This window comes from Pecten maximus, chromosome 14, assembly GCF_902652985.1.
Source record: "Pecten maximus chromosome 14, xPecMax1.1, whole genome shotgun sequence".
NCBI classification, from domain to species: domain Eukaryota; kingdom Metazoa; phylum Mollusca; class Bivalvia; order Pectinida; family Pectinidae; genus Pecten; species Pecten maximus.
In genome coordinates this window covers 17,430,656-17,454,929 of record NC_047028.1, presented here as the reverse complement: position 1 = coordinate 17,454,929, position 24,274 = coordinate 17,430,656, and the positions used below count along the sequence as shown (strand labels likewise).

At 33.8% G+C, this 24,274-nt stretch overlaps 2 protein-coding genes, 1 long non-coding RNA gene and 1 other non-coding gene across 8 annotated transcripts in view; 2 read left to right on the top strand and 2 right to left on the bottom strand.

Moving 5' to 3' along the window:
- LOC117342759 (dedicator of cytokinesis protein 9-like) overlaps positions 1-11,090 on the bottom strand; it is a 135,972-nt gene extending 124,882 nt beyond the window's left edge. For 3 of the 5 annotated variants that reach the window (XM_033904999.1, XM_033905001.1, XM_033905002.1), the window contains exon 1: positions 10,932-11,089. In XM_033904999.1, the coding sequence (XP_033760890.1) occupies positions 10,932-11,030 (99 nt within the window). In that variant the 5' untranslated portion in view covers positions 11,031-11,089. Of the gene's footprint in view, positions 1-10,931 lie in introns of all 5 variants that reach the window. The other 2 variants (XM_033904998.1, XM_033904997.1) reach the window with 1 other exon arrangement.
- On the top strand, positions 6,618-10,338 carry LOC117342760. The gene is made up of 2 exons (XR_004535891.1): positions 6,618-8,975; positions 9,647-10,338. It is a non-coding gene; the product is annotated as an uncharacterized LOC117342760 (long non-coding RNA).
- Positions 11,091-11,685: 595 nt separating the features above from the next.
- On the bottom strand, positions 11,686-11,759 carry Trnat-agu. The gene has a single exon. It is a non-coding gene; the product is annotated as a tRNA-Thr (tRNA).
- A 6,488-nt stretch (positions 11,760-18,247) lies between these two features.
- The window catches only part of LOC117342348 (diacylglycerol kinase delta-like), a 134,987-nt gene continuing 128,960 nt past the window's right edge, over positions 18,248-24,274 (top strand). The window contains exons 1-2 of the mRNA XM_033904491.1: positions 18,248-18,436; positions 23,700-23,717. Coding sequence (XP_033760382.1) covers positions 18,287-18,436; positions 23,700-23,717 — 168 coding nt within the window. The 5' untranslated portion in view covers positions 18,248-18,286. The remainder of the gene's footprint in view (positions 18,437-23,699; positions 23,718-24,274) is intronic.

The following is a 24,274-nucleotide window of genomic DNA, read 5'->3' as shown; positions in this document are numbered from 1 at the left end:
GTTGAAACTCAATTTTACTCTTGATATTAAGTGTATAATGGCCATTATCTGTGTAACATGGTAATAGGCCCCACCCTGTCTTGGTGAGAGAAATCATTTCAAATCTGTTTCAACACAAGAATAACACATGCCTCTTATATTGTACAGATCGTGCTGGACCATCAGACCAAAGATAAGGAAAACTTAGGAATAGGAATATATCCTCATACTTTACTGATAACTCGACAATACAGAGACCCTCCCTCCTTAACAAGGTCAACAAGAGGCACATTGGGCTTGTATACAGAAAACACACAAATCATCAAGAGTTAACATTAGGCCTGTAAACATGCAGAAAACATGTCAACAAGAGGCACATGGGACCTGAATACAAACAAATATACATAAGTAAACAAGAGACACATGAGACCTGAATACAAACAAATATATAAGTCAACAATAGGCACATGGGGCCTTTATACAGATAACACACATGTCAACAAAAGGCACACAGGGCCTGTATACAGATAACAAATATGTCAACAAGAGCCACATGGGACCTGAATACAAACAAATATATAAGTCAACAAGAGGCATATTGGGCTTATATACAGAAAACACATAAAACATGAGGCCTGTAAACATGCAGAAAACATGTCAACATGAGGCATATATATATATGTGGATCCTGTATACAGATAACACTTACATCAACAAGAGGCACATGGGACCTGTATACAGACAACACATATGCCAACAAGAGGCACATGGGGCCTGTATACTGACAACATGAAAGTCAACAAGAGGCATATATGCCCTGTATATATAGCCAACATACATAAGCCAACAAGAGGCACATGGGGGTGAGTATACAGATCATATGCAGGAATAATTTTTAAGAGTGATTAGGGAATTTTAAATCATACTTTTGCTGAAAATATCATCAAATTTCAAAATATAATATATCCACTTTCTTCAAAATCCTTAAATCATCCAAAACCACTTATAACCCTGAAATATCCCTGCACATTTTTCAAATTCAAATACATATATTCTTCATTTATAAGGGATATAATTTGTGGAACCTCTATATAAAGGACACCTCTCTATAAAGGACACTTTTGCCTTGTCCCTTAGGTGTCCTTTATACACAGGTTCAACTGTATATGTCAGATATAAATCAAGAGGCACTTATAAAATTCACAAATTGATGAAATATGTATCTCTTCTTTCCATCTCTACAATTAATATCCAACTCATGACTATACACAGACTTAGTACAACAGTACTGATTTAGGATAACGACTTATCCCGTTATAATTTTCCCAATAATGGAAACCCAATAGACAATATTGTGTTCTAATTTATCTTCTGAAGGTCATTGACATTCACCGACCTAATGAATAGGCCGATAGGATAAAAAAACCATCACGCTGGATATATTGCCCATATCAGGTATTTCATCAGTGATCCTGAGCCACAGTAGATCCAGGCATTATTAGATAAGATATTTAGAAAACTGACAAATCCATACAAGCTAACACTGATACCCCTGCTGACTGACCTTTACAGAGATTACACTTCTACAGTACATATTACAGACCCAACACACCAAGGCCTGCAGTAAACTCTCAGATCAATTAAACAGATCCTGGAATTTCACCTCAAGATGAGTGGAACAATTTGCTTATGCTCAACATATATGTTTGCATAAAACAGTGAGCCCAACACGGAGATTAATTTGATGGTCCATGTTTTACTCATCCATTACATGGATTATTTGGTGAGACCTCTTGTATACACCTCTATCCATGGAAAATTCGTCTGGATTTCATATTGTATGAGAAATAAAGAATTTTGATCAGTATATGGTTCCTTTCAACACAGATCTTTCATCGCTGTTGATAGGATTTTAGGATTTAAAACAATAAGAAAAAAAACACTTCGAAAATAAGGTTAAGGCAAAAAAAACAGTAAGTAAGCAAAATTCCAAACAAAGTGGAACTCTCAACTGTTTGAGATAAAAAAAAAAGGATACTGAGACTCTTAGCCTATACCTGATATGGCGACTTTAGAAGCTATAATAATGACATGAAACATATTTTCAACATAATTTGGCCTTATTTGACAGGGGGGTGTATTGGTTCATCAACTTTCACACATGACATTTGTGTGAATCATTCCTGATCAGTTCCTATAAACTACATTTCCACACACGTACACCGCATATAGACCAACATAAACACAAAATGCTCCTCCGCATTAGCTAGAGGTTTCATCAGCTGATAAACTCACACATATAAATTGAAATTTTATTTTTAAAATTGCTGAGTAAACTCTAAATTTCAGCAGGCAGTTCTCTTTAGATTTTATCTACTGATGAAGGAATTTCTGCACATCCTGATCAAGAAGCAGCTACAGCAACCAATCCACGAAAACTTCTTCTGGAGCAACACACAAATCTCTGGGAAGCCATTGTTTATACCAGATGATATGGACCATCTTTACACTGTAAGCCCACAAATATAAGACTACAGGAAGTGGAGAACAGGTAAGTATAATAATTGGTACAGGATGGTCAGTATCACTATGGACCTCATTCAATGTCAATAGATCTTATGAATCTTGGGATGTTTTTAGAGGACAAAAGATTTGGGATTTTTTGATGTGAGGTAAAAAGCAACGGACATTTGAAACGTTAAATCATTTTCCTGATTTTTCATATGCATGTATCTTAAAAACCAATTTAATAGTTTGTTACAAAGTAATATCTTTATTTCACTCTGGTTGTTTATTTGTATTTTTGCTGTATACCAGGAAGTTTTAAGCGCCAGCAAAACAATCTAAAATTCATTAGATAATAAGGAAGTTTCCAATATCCTCAAAAAAATTAAAACTTCATTAGATACCTTCACATATAGCTACAGGAACTATCGGTATGTCAACAAACTCCACGATATCCAGGATAGCACTTTACAAATTTTGTAAAATGATCAATGGGCCACAACTCTGTATATAGTCAGACTGACGGATGTCAACATCATAAGAGGAGTTCACAACTGAAATTTGGTATCTGTACATGTATACATAGTTGAAGGTGATGTACAATGCAACATACATTGTAACATACATTACAATCTACAAAATGTTGTACATTGTAACACACATTATGAATACTGTATAATATACATTGTAACATATAGAATATTGTATAATATACATTGTAACATATATCATAATACACATTAGAATGCGCATTGTAACATATACTATACATTGTAGTTAACATACTTTGTAACAAAATTGTCACATACATTGTAATAAAACTACATTGTAACATACTATGTTACTAATACTATATCATGCCACATAGCGAACAAAGGTCTATAACTCTGTATATAGTTTGACATAAGACTTAATTTCATTATACAGTCACCATCCAAAGGTATCTTTAAAAACAAAAATAATAATTGTATAGATGTATCCGACATATACCTGGTCAATGTAGTATGATACAAAATATACCCTGACATAAAGGTCTGTAACTCTGTATAGACAGGTGTGGCGTTTGATTTTAGTACATATATATCAGCTATCATTTTGCAGTGTTAATTGAGAGAGGATATGCATGATATACATGTCTTAGCCCAAGTGATGCACTGACTGACAGAAATACAGACTGATGGATAGAGTGCAAACAGGTACAAATACACTCTCGTAGAGCGAGACACAAAAACGCAACAGTGATTCGGATCAATTGAGAATGTTTTGTGATGTCTATATGTTTAAACATGTAGTTCATTCATATAACAATGTATACAAACACATCAATTAAGAATTCTTGTTTATACATTTATCATAAATCTTTATAGTCTTTATTTTAAAGGGGATATAGTTTGAATGCTTATTAAATCAACGTCATATTATTTTTTTTGAAATATGAGACAGATTTTCAACTTGAAAAAATCAATTTGATTACAAAAAATCAAAAGAAAAACAACTTGATTTCTAGAACATTTCCAATCTCCTAAAACTCCCATCCACCAAAAATATGAAGGTCTAAACTTTATTACGAGTGATTTTCTGGTAGGCATATATATAACCAACGGCAATCGTTTTAATATAAAAATCATGATAAAGGCCTGAAAACTTCAGCAAAATTCAACTGTTTTTACCTTGTTGATTCTTTTCATTCAAATTTATATATACAATGTATATATATATATTACAGTATTGTAATATATCAGCAAATTTTGCATCAATATTTTTCTGTTTCACTGGGTTGTATCAGGAAAATCAGAAGCCCACAAAAAGAGATACACACTTAATATATTATACTTATGCATATACATGTATACCACACATCATGATACAAGTAAAAACCTACCTGGTGTGACCTAGACTTGCGGTTTTGACCAGGGCACGACATTGCACTTCTTGACCAATTGACCGATGTCCAGTTGTCATTAGTGGTCTGCTAGTTATATGGAACACCTTGTTCTAACACCTTAGTAACTCCATGACTTTGATAAACTGACAGATGAACACCAATTAATGACGGACTGGGCCTAGCTATAACTGGGGCCTGACCAGGGGGCATTCAATATCACGTAACTTATGTAAGGCTTGGAATAGGGTACATGTCCACTGATTAATTTGTTAATCCAGAAAAGTAAAAATAATATAACTGAAATTATTTTCAATTTTATTCTATGTTAGATATATTCCCTTATATATTTAGAAGATATATCAAGGTAGATCTAACTTAAAATGTTCTACCCTCTATCCTCATGATATAGCCTTAATCACCCAACACATTCATCAATTAAGACTGATCAGGGCATGAATGGAGTACGCAGGAAATCACTGTAAATACTGTTTATATCGCTGACCATCTGCTTTCTTTTTGGTGTACCATTGGTAGTAGACAATGTTTGTATATATATGTATGGGCAGAAATGATGATTAAAATATAAATGATTACATTTTTTTTTATTTTTTTTTTATTTATTAATTTTTTTTTTTAATTTTTGCTACGGCTGTCAAATTTGACAGGAATATCATGATATGGCATTGTCCATCTGTCTGGCATAATTTTTTATTTGTCCAGAGATCTCGGCTTACATTTTTTGACTGGTCTCTTTGAAACTTGGTATAGATTATATGATGTGGAATTTTGATTCTGCTAATTAAATTTTGCAAGAGTTACAGCCTTTTGCTCATTTCAGTATTTGATTTTTGTATGGAGATCTACATCTTTCTACAGATTTCCTTGAAACTTGCTATGCATAATAAAATTCATAAAATACTAGTTAAAGTTAAGGTTTCTTTGCATGGTATTCTTTAAGAAAGACAATGTCATAAAAGGTAGCATACATCCTTAAATCGTGTTTAGCCTTACATTGTGATTTTCCAGTGATCAAAATTAGCTTTCGGTTGATTTTATTTGATGAAGTTTGGCGGGACGCCGGAAATGGTTCGTTGTAAATGCAGATGTCGCAAATTCCTTGTTGGATTGACGGATTTCTATACAAAATGTTTATTTTTCATCAATAAATAAAGGACACATAAAAATATCTGCTTATGTGAATAATAGTTGCAAAAGTTTAGTTTATATTTTGTTATTTTCGTATCTGAAATGCCGACTCTGCATTAACTGCGGGTCATGTGATAGCCAAGTGAACACGGGGACCGTTTGTTTACGAGAGCAACGGAACAAATGTTTGATCAGAAACTTGCGAATCATGATCGGCCCTTATTCGTTTACCATTTCTTATAATTAATTCAAGAAAATGTTAACTTGCTATAAATTCCTGATTTTAGTTTACCGTTATTTCTAAAAAGTCTAAAGTGAAAGTAGAAATTTACCGCCGCTTAAAAGATACATCGCAGTTATTTGGACGAAGTTTATTCAGATATTAAATAATATAATTTCTTTTACTTAATCATTTTTTTCTCGTATATGCTTGATCACCTTTTCTCTTTTGCTCTATAATATCTTCACTTACAATTAGTCGTCTTACAATCACAACGGACAGACTAACTTCTGGTTGAAAATATCGCTCTGTTGACTATAATCTGATAGTAACTTTTTGATTGGACGTAATTATCGTATATATATATGGATTCTCTCAATACACCCTTAAATTGAAATAATGCTAATATCATTTTATTTTTGAATTACTCTAGGTCATAACTTTTACCATCAAAATTTAAAACAATATTTGAAGAATAAAGAGAAGAAAGAAGACATTTTTACACACAAACAAAATAATAAAAAAAAAATCAACAGATTTCTATTTGTCTCTATGAATCAGGTCATATGTAATGCATGGATGTACTTAAATTGTCCTGTAAAATAAGGTAGAAGATAGATAGGCCCGGAAAAAATGTCGCGCACAAAAATGCCCTTTTTTTAGGCAGCGCCCTGCCCTTTTCAAATCCTAGCTGGAACACTGGTTTTAATGAACAATCATGATTAACAAATTAGGAAAATTACATTCTATAAGTAATCACATTGACAGGAAAATATGATTTCCATTTTAAGGGATTCCAAGATTATATTGTTCACAAGGAAACTGGTTACAATGTGTGTTTTATATATTTTTTATATATCTTGTCATTAAAGTTATTTTCAAAAATACTTCAAAATTTTATAATTAAATCTACTTTCAATACAGTGAGAAATACTTATATAATAAATGGTTTTCAAAATTTAATTCTGATTGACAATTCAAGTTCCATTTATTTTCAATTTTCAAATTTAAGTTTTTTATAAACTTTGGCTCATTTCCAGTCATGATCAGTTCACATGTCCTATATACAGGTGATTTTAATAGCTATACCACACCACACCTGACCTCATAAACAATCACTTTACCTGGTCAGGTAGATCTATAATTATCCCAACAGGTACCAGTTGTGAGTAAGACAGTTGTTCTGTAACAACTGACCTCCAGGGTTGTAAAATAAATCATTATTGTGTTTACGGTCTGCCAATAAACAGAGAATGGGAGCTATAAACACACAACATCAAAGCTACCCAGGGGAGACAACTCTCATTCACAAGTCGAAACAACATCAGCTTCACCTGCTAACCACCATAGAGGTTATATGTATGTAGTCAAATAACAGACATATGTTCTTTATCAAAGGCCCAGGGAGTTAATTTGAATGCTTAGACTGACCACTGACCACAGGGGTTCATCTCATCCAACCAATTAAAGCTGTATCCCAAACAAAGACCTACATCATCAAAATCATGCATTGTAAAAAAAACAGTTTTCCAGTAACAGTATTCAAAAAATAAAAATAAAGAAAAAAACAATTCATATTTGAAGTCTTGCAAAAGTCATTATTAGCTCAGATATGCAATGTGTGTGATCTGAACCAGTTTTCAGTATTGTACCTAAGTGTACACCTGGTCATGAATCTCCTAAAAATCTTCTAAGTTCTATAAAAATCTTTACCCTTTTGGTGCCTTATGGAAACTAGAGAAATCTTGACCCTTTTGGTGCCTCATGAAAACATTTACTTGTTGGCTGGTATTGTAATCTGGACTCTTTTAGAGCCATATGAAAACTAGAGAAATCTTGGCCCTTTGGAGCCTCCTACATGCAATTGGCCCTTTTGGAGCCCCCTGAAAACATCTATCGAAATCTTGGCCCTTTCGTACCTCCTGAAAGCTTTTAAAGAAGCCTTGGCCCTTCTGGTGCCTCTCAAGAGAAGCTCCAAATGGACAGACCATAAGGAAGCCTGTTTGTGATATCCCTGGATGTAAATATTGAGGATGTGAGTAACAATGGAAATCAACCTTGGACCAGGACACCTGTTCCTAATGTGGCTGTGTTTATTGGGTGATAAAGGAATTAGGGGATCAGTCATGCTCCTCCTATGTTTATGGTATACTGATGAGACCGACAGACATAGTAAATGTTCTCAATAATTGATATCCAAAAATACTGTACATGTACCAGGCATTCACCATAATTAGTGCATGCCTCTTCTCCAATAAGCACCAATTGCAATCACACTATTTTTGAAAGATTTATCTATAAATAAGCACACACACCCATTCCACCCTAGTTCTGATCAACTCAAGATAATTTGTAATAATCAGTTTACACCATAAATACATGCACATATGGCAATGGCATGTGTCTTAACTTATGTATTAAATTTTTTCAATTATAATTTTCAATATTCTTGAAAAAGAACCATAACAATTTCCATATAACATTGTCTTTAATGAAATAACGAGACACATGGAAACACTTCTGTTACAGCAGGTAACTTGGTGAGTTTGTATAGCTAATAAACTGCAAAACCAGCCACCAGACGTTTGGCCTGAAAAACCAAAACATACAGTGTATGTCTGTTTCAACAACTTCATGTTGATACACAAGCATTCTCAGGTTAAATACACTGAGATGTATGTACTGAATGATCGCATTTCTTTTTATACCCAGAAATGTTGCATAGACTTCTCTAAGGGCTTTTGTGACCCAAAAATGTTATAGAAGAAGAAAAAAATTCAGACTGCAGATTGCCACAACATCTACCAGTATCCAACATATGGTGTTTTAAAACAATATTCAAGTTGGTAGCACTCCTACTTTCATTCTATGGAAGGCTACATACACATTATACCCACCATCTCAATGACATCCTGTATGAGTATGTGATTGCCTCTTCAGATTAATGACTGTATCAAATTCTATATCTATACAATTGTATTCAAATATCAGGTTTCTATAATTCCTTATCAAAAGGAGTATATGAACATAATTACTGCATCCATTAGCAAACTTCAATTCTTTTTTCCTTAGTTTTGTCATCTACTTGTCTTCTTCGTAACAATGACTTCTGCAGTTAAGTTTTTCTGACTTTTTCAAAATTACCTGTACATAATCTTAATGATCTTTTTAAACAGCAGCATACATTTGATGACTTCAGAAGTTCAGAACACACAGTTGGAAGGTTTTTATCCAGGACTAGTAAGGGATATTAATTTTTTGGGTAACATGTTCCATGCTAGCATTTTTGAATCAGCATCACAATTGGCATTAAACATGTACATGTAGGTACTGTAAACATGATCACTAACTGACATTTAAGTTCATGCATAACTGATTTTTGCTCTTTAAGAGAAGAAACACTTTCACTGTTATTATATGAAGTTACAAAGTATTTCAGAAATTAAATCCAATTTTTTCAAGTATTTCAAATCTTTATTTGACAAGAGTTTCAATTAGGTAAATCATACATAGAGATTCCCCAAATGTTTAATGCTAGACTGATAAAAAAAACACACAAAGCTTGTTAAATTCTCTTAGGATATTTTCTGTTTTCAGCCATAAATAAACCTAAAATATCACATGTAAGTATATAAATATATAAGGGATCATATGACAATGGTGTCCACTGACAGTCAACTACTCGTAACATGATAGGCCCCTGTACATGTCACCATGCTTTATATACATGTATATATAGCTACACATAATTAAAGTTTAACGCATCATCCCAATAGCATGTCTCTGAAAAATGCATGGAGTGTCTGAGTGTACACCAGCGATCAATTATTTCATTTTTTTATTGACTAATTCATTTTTTGGAGGTTTGATAATGAGTGCATTTTAATTTAATATCTTCTTATCTTTTACAGATACAACCATGATATTTACATGTTTATGAGGATGTGGATGCAGTAATGGAAAATCTACATGATGTATATATACGGAAAACATAATTCAAACCACCAGACCTTGGATACCTGTATAGGCTGATGCTATATAACAATTATCTCCTAATCTAATAGACCGGGCATGCTGGTAGAATCTCATCTGGGTTCTATACATGCCAGGACCAAATTTTCCAGAAACAATCTTAAGGAGGCACATTTCTCAAGACAGAAAATTAGAAACACTTCATACGCTGTAATTATCTATTTGACTATATCTATTTTTGTTTTATATATTGCAGCATACCCCCCCCCCCCCAAAAAAAAAAATAAGAAACAGGGAAAAAGAAATCAAAAAGAGGCATGAAAATGCGGACAAACTAACAATTTCAATTCCAAAGCTGAAATCTTCTGTAACGCGTTTGTTTCTTCATCATAAATCCTTACAAGTATATATTTGCTATACCCCTTTTTTGACTTTTTCTTTTATCATTGATTATAGAGTAATTGAATGAAGATGAAAAAATATGATCATACCTATTTAATAACTATGTTATATGCTTTATAATTTTATAATTGTAATGTTGTATATAATGTACATTTTATATGACTTGACCATAGACGTGATGTCAATATGTTCTCATCAGGTTTAAATAAAGTCTATTATTATCAGCTCAGATATGACACTGTGCAATATGTAGATCTCAGAGCTATTACTTATTTACTAATTGATACATCTTTTATTAAACAATATGCAATCAAATTAGAATCAATACTTAACTGTCACTTTACATCATACTAACTTCACCACATATATTAGAACTGTTCAGTTTATTAAATTAGTAGAAATGTGTTTATGAAAATTCTACAAAGATGATAACCATTTGACAGTTGGCAACTAAACTCCTTATTTTCTATTTATGAAATTATCGAAATTACAAAACTGGATCTATAACACCGTGACGGATTTAAAGCAATACCACTTGTTTCCAATGAAAAGAAAATATGGTCACACTTGGTTTGTTTTCTAAAATGTTGATGTTATTTCAGTAATTTACATAGTATCATACGATGGTATGATCCGTCAGCACGCCTACAACCACATGGGCGATAGCCATGACATGAGTTGTACCGATTGACAAGACGGTAGCAGTCTTATGTCATCCATGATTACGTTTGACATCTATCCGTCAAGACGCTGACAGCCAGACTAAAAGTTCTGATGTCCCGTGTTGTTGTTACAAGTTTGAACAAAAAATAGAAGACTTACCTGGATTATACTCTCTTTCATCTGTTGGGCGACGCTCTCCCTAATTTTAGCCGCCTCCCCAACCTTGGTGAGGCCTTGGCGGAACTTTCTCTCCGACATATTCCTGTTTTCACTCGTAGATTGTCACGGAAGTGGACTGGCCGTCGCCATGTTGGAAATGTTGTAAATGTTACAAGGGAGGCTACTCTGTTCATCTAATACCACCACGCCTTCATGTTTTGAGGTTTTCAGAAATCTGTCTGAAGGTCTCTTGTCTGACGTCATTACAGAGATCTATATGTAAATATTGCGATACTTCTGTTTATATTGAGTTTTTTTTCTGACACTTACTTCTATTCAGTTCAAAGACATGCAATATCAGAACAATTAATTGCAATTTTTGTTCGAATGTACTGAGTAAGCTTACAACAGTACCTAAGGTTAAGCTTAGATTCTAGCTCTCCGGAAATATGATATCATTTATTATCATAATTGATTTTTTTTCGGCTAGGTTATGGTGTGTATTATTTTTCAAAACGCTAGTTGAAGAAACAAAAACTTTAAAATTAGATAAAAGCAGATGACAAATACAGCCTTTTCACAGACACCCCTAAAGGGAAATAACTCAGATAGACTTGTTGGTAATGTTCTGTTTTTATTTTTTTTGTTTTGTAATTATGCATATTTTAATGAGTTTTGTGTTGCTTTTTCTCCAGTGTAATAGATATTCTGAAAAGGTTCTTTTAAAAAATGAAAAAGTATAAAAAATAAAAGAAGGCTCCAGAGGGAGTCGAACCCTCGACCTCCAGTTTACTAGACTGGCGCTCTAACCAACTGAGCTATGGAGCCGGTATGTACCAGTGGGCGACATTTGATAAATTTATTGTCAAAAAATATTTTCGATTTCCAAAAATAAGATCACATTTTGTTAAAGGGGTATACAACACATTTCAGGTGAACATATTGACTAGTATTGTGATGTCCGAAAGACATGTCTGCATTACCCACTTGAATTGTGCACACTATCTATTTAAATTTCGCCACGTATAGCAAGTCACATTCCTTTTTCTCCAATATAATAGATATAAGTCACATTTATTGATTCAGTACTTAACCAAATTAAGATACCTGACATACTTTAATTATTATATATAGAGGATATTGAATGGTTTCCCGTGTAATATAACATATATTTCACGAGTATGACAGAATATTGATATTTTCACCGAGTGCGAAGCATGAGTGAAAAAACTCGAAATATTCTGTCATACGAGTGAAATATATGTTATATTAAACGGGAAACTATTCAATTTTCTTTTTATTTCATTTCATAACTTAAAAACAAAATTAAAAACATCGGAAAATTAATAGTGTCAAAAAGTGCGGGAATCAGTAATGACGTCATCTCTTTGTGACGTTACTCCACTTCAACTTGACGGCGCCATTTTGAAAGGACTGATATACACAATTTAAGCGTTTTCTGCTGTTATAGGAAAATCTGTGCATGAATAGCTAACGTCAAGTGATTATTTTGTCAAAATCTAGTCTGAAAATTTCAGAAAAACAGCAAAATAACCAATTTATCTATCTCCGCTTCGATTGGAAAAATCGTCAAGTTTCCACAAGGTGAATACAAAGGTCCGCCCTGATTGGTAAAAAACGGAAAACGAAAAAATTTTCACTGCAATACTTATATTTTCACAGCAAAATCTTATATTTTCACTGCTCATCGCTGCAGTGAAAATACAAGTTTTATCAGTTTGATAAATTTCTATATTTCACTGGCAAAAATGCAAGAAATGTAGATATTATATGGATATCTTAATTAAATAAAAAATATCTCATAAACTTTATATAAGATATCTTATAAATCAACATTGCTAAATAAATAAATGACAACTAGACTTGCCCAGGGACATATAATAAGATAGATATCACTGGCTTGACATAGCTTTTACTTTTTTAATATTTATTCTGGCTTATTAAAGGATTAACGTGAATAACGTTAATACATATTTATGTTTATAGATAACTCCGTTATATAAAATATATTCAAAGCAATCTGTTAAAATCAACTTTTATTGGCGGACTCTTTTTCTCTAAGAAATTGATACGCCGCTGTATCATCCAATCACATGCGAAGTTACAAAAGACGATGTCATTCAGTTTCATTCAGATGTCTAGATATTTAGATAGAGGTATCTCAATTGATAATGTAAAAACCCAAACGACTTATCATTTATAGATGTTGCGATATCACTAAAAGAGTGATATCTATTAATAAAGACTTACTGACAGACAGATCCTGTACTACACAGCTGCTGGATGTATAAGCAATTAGTGTGAATACGCAATGACTCTTTTCGTTTTTTGTTTTGTTTTATTTTTACTTTATTTCCAATGAAAAATGAATGGAATATGGTAGAATGAACTCAAATATCGTTAACGACGACTGGCTTTGAACTTGTTTGTTTCTCTTTAAAATATTCATTTTTATTTTTTCGCTATAATAACAACAACAACAACAACATTGCATTCGCCTACGTTTTACCTAGGAGCCTGTTGAGGAGAAAACTTGTTTCGCGCGAAAAATGTCGGACAGCTGTCTGTAACACGTTAGTAATAATATTATATACTGTAGTTCAAACTGGGATAGATGCTTTGGTACAAAACTGTCCCCGATCAATCCCTAGTAACTTCAATCATAAATACTGATGACGTCATCTTTGTTGACAGTCCTCCAACAAATATGGTGCTAAAATCGGAGTTAATAATCACGGACATGGCGAGTATACGTGTCGTGTTATGATACGCCTATTTTAGATAAATACGTCAATTGATTTAATGTCAAGTGCCGATGTCGTTATTGTCACAAATTATGGGATCGTGATCGCCTTTAGTTCCTGGTTAAAGGTCATTTCGTCAATCTACCTCGATCTATGGGGCGCCGTTTTACTATTTATTAACAAAACTGGATATCCGTAATTCGAATTTTGGATATCCATAATTCATTTTTGGATATCCAAAATTCGAATTTATGATATCATTAAATAATTTTGGATATCCAAAATTAATATTGGATATCCAAAATTCGAATTATGGATATCCAAAAATGAATTATGGATATCCTAAATTCAAAGCATTTTAAGATATCATAAATTCGAATTATGGATATCCAAAATTCGAATTTTGGATATCCAAATATCATTTCTTGATATCATTAAATCGAATTTTGGATATCTTAAAATGCTTTGAATTTAGGATATCCATAATTCGAATTTTGGAGATCCATAAATCGGGGAAATGTTAATATTTTACTGTCTAATGATTTCTCCCTGCTACATCCTGTTCCCGCGGGCGCGTTTTTTCGTAGGATCGGAAGTCCTCGGACTTCACTATACGAATCAATGCGAATCCAAGATGGAGCGAATGGTGTCAAGTGCTTTAAGAGCATTAGTATGCCATGTTCTGTTTTGTACAAATTCCTCCGTTGACTTGTCGGAGCACCCTAAGTAGTAACTTTTAGTAAATGTTGTATGTAAGGGCCTAACTGTCTGGGGAAGTTTGTCCTTTGGAACTCCTCTGCTGTATTCTATTTCGTAAACGTTGTTTCCGGTCCATTACGCGTATTTACAAGTTCGTAACACGGGTCGGTTTTGACCGGTAGTAGTGCCGGGAGCAATCCAATTTGATAACACTGAGCATTTTTGGATATCACAAAATCGAATTATGGATATCCAAAAATACATGGAATTTAGGATATCCATAATTCGAATTTTGGATATCCAAAAATGAATTATGGATATCCTAAATTCGAATTATGGATATCCAAAAATGAATTAAGGATATCCAAAATTCGAATTATGGATATCCTAAATTCAAAACATTTTAAGATATCCTAAATTCGCATTATGGATATCCAGAAATGAATTATGGATATCCTAAATTCGAATTATAGATATCCAGTTTTGTTAATAAATAGTAAAACGGCGCCCCATATGGATCGTCACCGGAATTTCCGGCCGAATCCAGGATTTGATGTTTAGGGGGAGGGGAGTTGACAAATAATAATAGATTTGGCGTGGCGATGGGGCTTTCTAGGATTTAACGGTGCTTGTAAGCATCTGGAATTTCGTGTCGAAAACTTTTATTTTTCATTTCTATTTATTGTTTTACACAAATCTTTGCTTCGGTATGTGATGCATTGAATTCGTATTACGAAGGTAGCGGAATAGGGTCTCGAGATCTGGAAAAGAAGGGCACAGGAACGGCAGCAAGATAAACTCCATCATACCAAACGACACATTTTTTGTTTGTTTTGTCTGTTATTTTTTGTTTATCTATTGGATGTAAACGTCAAATTTTGGTATCATCGGCAATTTGAGTTCTGAATATTGCATTGATATTGAAAAATAACCATGGGGTTTTTTTGGGGGGGGGGTTACGAAATAAAGTTTGGTCGCCTCCCACGAGTGGTGATGGAGATATCAGGTACCATTCTCACTCTCTACCAGCAGGGACCGAACCCGTACAGTAAACTTATATGGAACTTACTCACAGGTGGCAGTGGCAGCAAATCCATAGGAAAATATATTGGCATTGGAATCTGGACGACAATATTTAGACTTAGTCCGTTAGTGTAAGTGACCGACCTTGACGACAATATTTAGTGTTTTAGTAATACAATATGTAAAACTACAGACCGTTACTGTAAGTGACCGACCTTGACGACAATATTTATTGTTTTAGTAATACAATATGTAACAGTGGCGTAGGAAGTCGTCAAAAAGTGTGTGTTGGGGGGGGGGGGGGGGGGGGGGGGGGGTCCAGTAATTTAGTGATAAGCGCGAGCCGATTTTTTTTTCATTTCTAACGCTATAAAAAAAAATTCCTCTTAGAATATGTATTCACTTTAAAAACTTATTATTTTTCCTTGATAATTGACAGGTTTTTAACTTTTCAAATATGATAGGATGTGTATCTAAAGCGAACCCTATATGCTGCTAATTTGTCGACAACAGATGCCAGTGCCGTTTCATGTAATGCGTGTTTCCATCATTCGTACCTGTTGGTAATTATTATTACTCTATTCACGTTAAAACCGCGCATTCTTATCCGTGTTGTGTTTCTGTCTTGTTCTCATTTTGAAATCAATCAACTTCACAAGTTATCATCAACTTATTGAATCCATGTGATGAAGTTAAGCAAAAATTTCGTATTAGATATAAATATTGACTTACCAGACTAGTGCAGACGACCGACACACAGGTCTGAGGATTGATACACTAGTATAAAAGTCGGAATGTTCCGGATAAGGGGGGGGGGGGGGGGGGGGGGGAGAGATATGTTTGTGCCACTGTGTAAAGCAACACACCGTTGTCCAAATTAGCACCAACAAAAGAATTTTTAGAGAATATTGTAAAATTGACTAGAAACCCATGTACAACCAGACTTTACTGTTATTTATATCTTCAGGGTGACTAGTTTGGTGTTAAACGTAATGTTTCGTTCCCAAAATGTTAAAGACGAAGGATCATGTCACTTGCCACGGTTTCCTAAGTACTCCGATTTACTCCTAAGTTGCGACTACGCATTTTCATCAAGACCAACAATTTTTCATAAAATACAGCAAATTTTTATTTCGTGTAGAATGGTTAATATCACAAGATTTTATTTACAAAGTCAGACACACTATTGCATGCAACAAGAGGTCACATACAGTATAATTCAATGTAATTTTCACTCTATATCATATAATACAATGATATCATATACACTATTACCTACATCATACACTGACATATATATAATACTGCACAGATACTGAGGGACATTGTGGGACATTGAAGGACACCATTATCTAAAATGCAGCATTTTTGCAATATTTTGTGTATTTTAAGAAATTAGATACATTGAGAGCATATTTTTGCAGTAGAATTTTATTTTTGAAGAGATCGTTCTCAACAATATGGCTCTATGCTACCAGTTAAAATAGTTCCCTCTTATACTCCAAGGAGGGTCATGAAGTATTTTTGAACTTATTTGCTATTTTCACTGACAACTTCTATTTAACATGAAGATGTTGACACAATTTCAATTTTTGTTATTGATTTATATACAAACATGTTAAGAGAGTGTGTGGTTTCAGTTTACAAAGACAGTATTCGTAGGTTTAACTAGAGTCGCGGATCTAAATGGCGAATGTTTACAGGAACAAAGTCGTCTATATCTCCTCTCATATTTTAGCCCTCTTTCATCAACGTTCTGTACTGTAACTTAAGGAAATTCCTTTACATAAATCTTCCCGTAGGAAAGCATTACAGAATTTAAGGAAAAATCTTAGTAAAGGAACCTTCTTTAAATTCTGTACTGCTTTTCAACGTGAAATTTTTAAGTTAAGGATTTAAACAAAACTGTTGAATGATATCACTTAGAAAAAGTAGGAGATCATCTTTAGTTTTCTGTCGTTTGAACACATTGATAAGTAATATCATTTTTTGTTTATAAGTCATATCAGTTAAACGACTATTGATATCACTAAATGGGAATGAAAAGTAAAACGGCGCATCCAACGTTACATTCATATAGCTATGAACGCAATGTAGATTACCATACCAATGGTAGATCTATATGTCCCTCGATGAAGTGAGTTGACATTCAATTTAGTTTGTATTAGTTAGCCAGTAGTCAATGAAGATATGCAGACTATTTCCCTAGGGAGACTGACTATATTGTTCATTTCCATGTGCGACAAGCCGACAAGCATGGAAGTAGGAATGCGTGGTGTCCAACTTGTCCAACTCATTGTCTCATTGGGAATTCCACCAGGGAGGACCTGGAGTCTGTCGGTCTTCTCTGAAATTTAGTTGAAAACATAGTTCTACATAATTGTCAATGGTTGTTTCTGTACAAGATGTCATTATATAAATGACCTAGGCCTAATAGACAGCCGGCTGGATTTCCCACCAGTTTTCCAGTCGAGTCAGTGATCTAGATCCAGACTGCATGGTACATCGCCTAATTAATTAATAATGATAGTAGTTTGTCAACAGAAAGCATAAAGATTGAGTATGAAAGTTCGACGTACTCGGCCGTTAGCATCCTCTACTCTAGAATGATTTTCTGTGCCATAATATTTGTGTTGTAAAAAGCTAAGTAGAGTTGTATCCTTCATGGCATGCTACAGAAACAATCAGGGGAGTTATCGATTTTGATCTGATTAATCTATTTTTATCCAGCAATATTTGATAAAATAGACGATGTACATCGCTTAGCTAGCAGACGACACGGCGAATCCAGCTCAGCAGCAAGCTAACGTTCTCCCCAAGGTGCGCTCGACAACCACGCCCTCTGGTGGCGGTGATGGGAGATCCAACATGGCGACTGGATGGAAAACAGATATACATTCGAACGTGAAATTCAAAGATACCGGCAATCAAGATGATTCTTCAGAGAGTGAAATTGAAACAGAACCTGCGAAAGTGTTCCACCGGCGCATTTCTACGAACAAAGAGATCAAGACTGCCGTAAGTATCCAATATGGCATGCACACCTGGTTAGTTTTCGCCGACAAAACAAAACGTTGGTAGTTTACTCCATACCTGAGTATACGTAGAAGACAGGAAACATAATGTTTTCTAATGGTTTTAATACTCGTATTCGACAGGTTGAATCCTCGTGGCATTTCAGCTTGAAAAAATAATTATTTTCCTGTTAAATCTGCGGTTGAAAGTAGTCGAGATTATCGTTTTGTTCAATGTTTACATCTGGACTCGGTGACAGTCAGAAGTTAGGACCACACCGGTCCTTTAAATTGTTTCCGGTAAAATCATCTCCCACTGACAACACTGTCGTGTAAAGTCGCGAGGTTGTCATATAACATGTAGATAGCCACGACTTAGGAAGACCAATGCAGAGACAATTCAGAATTAAATCAGTTTGTCAATTCATTGAAAATATGAAATTCCCAGATATGCCCTATATCAGTTTATTGTGGGCTTCAGAGTTGTCTAACTTGCATATTTGGAAAGGTAGGCCTAATTCAGCTGGCATTCGAATTGCACTTGTCAGTTAAGATGTTTGTTCTGTTCTACAATTGATGCAAAAGTCCATGAAAATGCTTTGAGGAGATTGTCCTATTACATGGGATGAAAATGAAAATAATCTTTATATTATAATGGAATTATGGCTTACTCGTACTCTTTCCAACCCGTTCCCAAACAAACTCGTACCCAAAAGTGGTGGAGTCATACCTAAAAGTGGCGGACTCGTACCCAAATAAATTGGTGAACTCATACCTATCTTAAAAAAATAATTCAAATGAAATTGACGATGGCATTGCCTGATTCCAATACCTCCAGAAATGCGTTATTGTAATTTCTGTACTCAAATTGAAAACGAAAATCATTTTCTTATGGAATGTCCCTTATACTCAGAATTTTTTTTGTATAGGAAATATTATGTTATGATGGCAATTTAAAATATTACGGATTTCCCCTACACTTTCTGGCACGATAACACAAAGAAAATTTAGATCTATTGCATTGTCTAAAACCATTTTTGATAGCTATAAAGACATTCTCTGTGTTTCCTATGTCCACATACCTTATATGTTAATTACGTACTTTCAAATCTGAAACCTGAAATAAGAAACTTATTATTTGTATGGTTATTATTTATTTTAATGTGCGCACGACAGTTGTGTACATTATACTCACACAATCAGCGGTAATATTATTTCATGTGTGTTTCCTGTGTTCATTTTACGTAAAATGGCTTCCTAGTGCGCTATTTTAGTTTACACTGCATTAGCATCATCGGCGGCCATGCGGTTTCAGATGTACGACATGTGTGTTCATTACACTCACACCATTTACTGTACTTTTTGCCGGTATCCAAAAAGGACAACAAAGAAAACAAGAATTGGTCGTTGTTCATTTTGTCAGATTGAAATCATAGTATTGAAAAATTAAAAGCTTACTGCCTTCATGTACATACGTGTAGTGCATGTTTCTACATAGAATGTATGTACCTCAAATAACGAGATACATGCTGGAATAGATAAATAGATAACAATAAAAACATTATGACTATAGAAAAATCTTTAATATTCTTTTTTATTTTAATTGAAATAGAAAGGTACGGGTTCGCCTCACTTGGGTACGATTTCGCCTGTTTTTGCGGGTACGACTTCGCAAAAACTTGGGTATGAGTTTGTGGGTACGACTTTGAATGGGTATGAGTTAACTATCTCCCTTATAATGTTGTTTGCAAGATTAACAATCAGTATAAGCTCTGAAAAGCTTTTATTACACATCATCTAAGGGAACAAATGTTGTTTTGAATTGATCGTTTGAAGAAAACCCACTGGGGAAAACCAGTGTCATATCGGTGGAAAACACCTATATTCCAACAGTCATCATCCCTTGTTGTCGGAGTGCATCTCGAACCCAATGTTCTACATTTATATTTGATTGCACTGGATCATCATGACAGCATTGTACTATCAGTGCGTTAGTGATCACTGCAACTGAGGCACCTTAGCCATTTCATTTGAAATTAATATCATGCCAAGACGCAGCATCTGTTGTTCTGTCCATCGTCGTCAACATTTCATTTAAATAGCTACTAGTCCTGAAGGCTTGGACAGATTTTGATGAAAGCAGGAATTGATTGTTACATCATTTGTTTGTGAGAGTAAAAATTAATTTGTGAGAAACTTTTTTTTTTTTCATTCAATCTATTGATTTAACAAACAATACCCTCACAAGAGCAGATAACTCTGTATTGCAAAAAGGAGGAATTTGTTTTAACTTGTCAGATAATTAAAAACTTGCGATTTGACTTATGAAATTGTTAAATGTCATGCTCAAAGCCAACAATTCAACATATGTTAAGTATCAGAAAAAAATTATGATTTAACTTTAAAAAATATTATCGCCTCTCAACAGAGTCAGGGAGGGTATACAAACATGTGCGTGCATACTTACCTTCTCCTCTTGTCAGCACTCTAGCGACTTCATTTTGAATGGATTTTGATTAAACTTCATTTGCAGGTAAAATATGTGTACCTCGAATGAGCTAATGTTTCAGGGTGCAAGGTCAAAATCAATGACAAGGCCACTGTTACTATTTGTAGAAAACTTCTTCCCAGCTCTAGTGACTTCATTTTGAAGCAGATTTTGATAAAACTATAGGTGAAGTATAAGAATACCGTGGGTGAGCTTGCCTCTGGGCTTATGTCAGGATATTTTGTAGGGTATACCAGGGCATCCATTAACCCGAGACCTCGGGTCAATGACGCAGCAAAATTTAATTTGACGCACGACTTTTGCATGCCGTGCGTCAATCTGACGCTTCACATTTTGACCACCACTGTCATTAGTCTATGTGTTGTCCAATACCCAGGCTCAACAAAGGGTATATTTGCTATGGTCAGTGACACTAATTAGTAGAATACCCCTAGGAGTCAATTAAAAGAGCCACTCAACTGTGACTAATCCAACAGTCGCTGCCGATTGCCAAATTGGGGCACAGGTGAAGTATCCACTGTACCTACCTGTAGAGGCCGATCTGTACTTTATTCTAAGCAATCACATTTTAATAATTGAAATAAGTAAGCTATAGTAGATTTCCATCCCAACAAATTAATGTAACATATGTTTGTGATAACTTTCAATCATGTACATAACAAGAATGAGATCGTAAGCAGGCCTAGTTTGCATCATGCCAACACAGGCGGCAGCCATTTTGTTGTTAACCTGAATAACCTTACATATACATGACCTCTGCAGTGCATTTGACAGGGTGGGAAGCGTAAATCATTCCTGTTATATTTTGGCGGCAAATATGAAAACATGATTTGCATACAAAAATAACCTCTAGAGGCTGAGCAGATTTAAAAAAAAAGAAAAAAGATGGTTTTATAAATTATGCTTAACCATTGTAACACATTTAAACATAATTTCAGCAAGAAAACTGTGATACAAGTTTATTTGTTAAAAGCTTTACAAGAAATTTATTTCAGTGATTAAATTAAATAAAAAAAAAAAAATTGTGTTTTAATTCTGCTTTATTCAAACAAAAATAGATAATTAAAAGAAAAGTTCAATTTTTTAAAACACTTTTATTTATTTAATATAAACAACAATTGGATAATAAATTAAGATGAACTAAGTTCTTTTGAATTTTTAATTAAATATAATGTTAAAAAAAAGACGCTTTTATCAGCTTACATTCGGAAACGATTAACCGTCAAGTTTGAGAATTTCATATTTTGACTCTCAGGATTTTGAGATTTTAATCCTACTGGATGCCCTGTATACTTTGAATGTGTCAGAGGGAATTTGTATCACTTATGATGCCTTGATAAAGGTCAAGGTCAAGTGCAAAGATAAATGTCAAGGTCAAGTGAAATCTTTGCTCAGAACATCTTCAGACCAAAAACAAATTACATGTGTGTTTCTAGTTAATTGTTTGCAAAATAAGGTATACATCGTGTAAGTGTTACTTTCATTAAGGGTTATACAAAAGTATTTATAGTGACTTAACAGTGCTTTCTTAGAAATTGCCATAAACATATACGCACAAAATTTTAGGGGTGAGTCTATTTACGGAAATGCGAAGCAGACCTTTTTGTTGTCAAAATTTATCAATTGTCATAGTGATTTGTACAGGTTTTTTTAAGTCATTTGATTAGACTTAGAGGGAAAAACAGAAAATTATCTTGAGATTAGAAGTATAACATTCTACAGAAATTTGATCATTAGGGTCTTCAAAAGAACAATACAAAAGAGATAAACATAACATGTATTATCATTTTGAAACTTAAATTAGTTGAATTGAGATCTAGATAGATTCATCCAAAAATAGAACCTTGAAAATCACTACACATTTGAATTTAAGAAAAAAAGGCCCTTAGAAAAAGCCCTAGGGGAATAAGTCGAATGGGGAATATATACTTATTAATTATGGCAGGGAAATGAAAAAACCTTAGTTGATATGGATGGGCTTATCACCAAGCGTGGTGTTATTTCTGGATAAATATGTAACAGTGTAGTGAGTACATGAGTTCTGGAAATGGTGATTGATATATAATTGTAAGAAATGATTAATAATGTAATTCTGAACGTAATTATACCATCTGTGCAATTATATGGTACAACTAATAATTTTCAGGCTATTTTAAACCGTAACTAGCCTAAATCTGCTCACAATAATTAGCCAGTGTTTAGTACTTCATTATGTATTGTTTGACATGTGTTAAATGTTGCTTAAAAGGGGGAGATAATTATCTAATTATGATAGAAAAGTCCTAGACCCTTCTGCATATATATATTTGGTATATTTTACAGCTCTGTCATAACATGTGGCCCTGGCCCTGGAGGTTATTAAACACTTAAAAACAAAACATAGATATTGACATACCTTCAGAAATTAAACCCTAAATCTAAGCTGTTCCTCAGTTTATACTAGATCGACACATGTACGGATCAATCGATAACTTAGCAAGCTTATGTTGTGCTTTTGAAGTTCTGTTATGATTTCAGATTTTGTGTTGTTTTACATTTTTTTGTTGATAATGAATATATGCATGATATTTTTAATTATAACATGTTATCTTTTTTATTTGTTATGAATATTCATGTATTTTGATATGAATATTCATTATATGAATATGCATGTGTTTATTTATCGTGAATTTATCTGCATGCTTTGATTTTACTATTATCATTTTGTATATATATATGCAACATTATTATTTATTTCCGTTATTGCGGTATTTTACAGACTGGTGCATGCAAGGTGGTAGGTAATACTACTGTTGACAGTCTTGCTTACAAGCTTACACACTAACTATGACACTAATCTTTGCTTGTACTAATCTATAATAATAAAACTAGCTACCAATAAATTGCCTACTTCTAACAAAAATATGACAGTTTGTCTTTCCATCCGTATCTGATTTCACTACCTAGAAATTTCCACACTTCGTGTGATCCAATTTCAACAACACTAACAGGTCAGTAGTCATATGTATGATCATTTAGTTACCTCAAAATCAGAAAAGGATAAATACTGTGGATCAATCAATATATAAAGCTTTGTAAAATTTCTAAATTTCAATGGGTCAAATTAAACGTCACAACACAAGTGTCTTTTTACTGTACTTTGAGAAATATTTCACAGAAATGTCTCCAGTTTGCAAAATAAAAAAAAAACAATGAATGCACTGCCCACCATCAACAACTAAGCTAGGCCTAGCAGCTCGATACAACAATTGTTTCGTTACCTTGCTGTTCACTTTTCTCATCTTTGTATGCCCTTGACTGGAGTATTAAGGTATGGACACTACCTGTCCACCT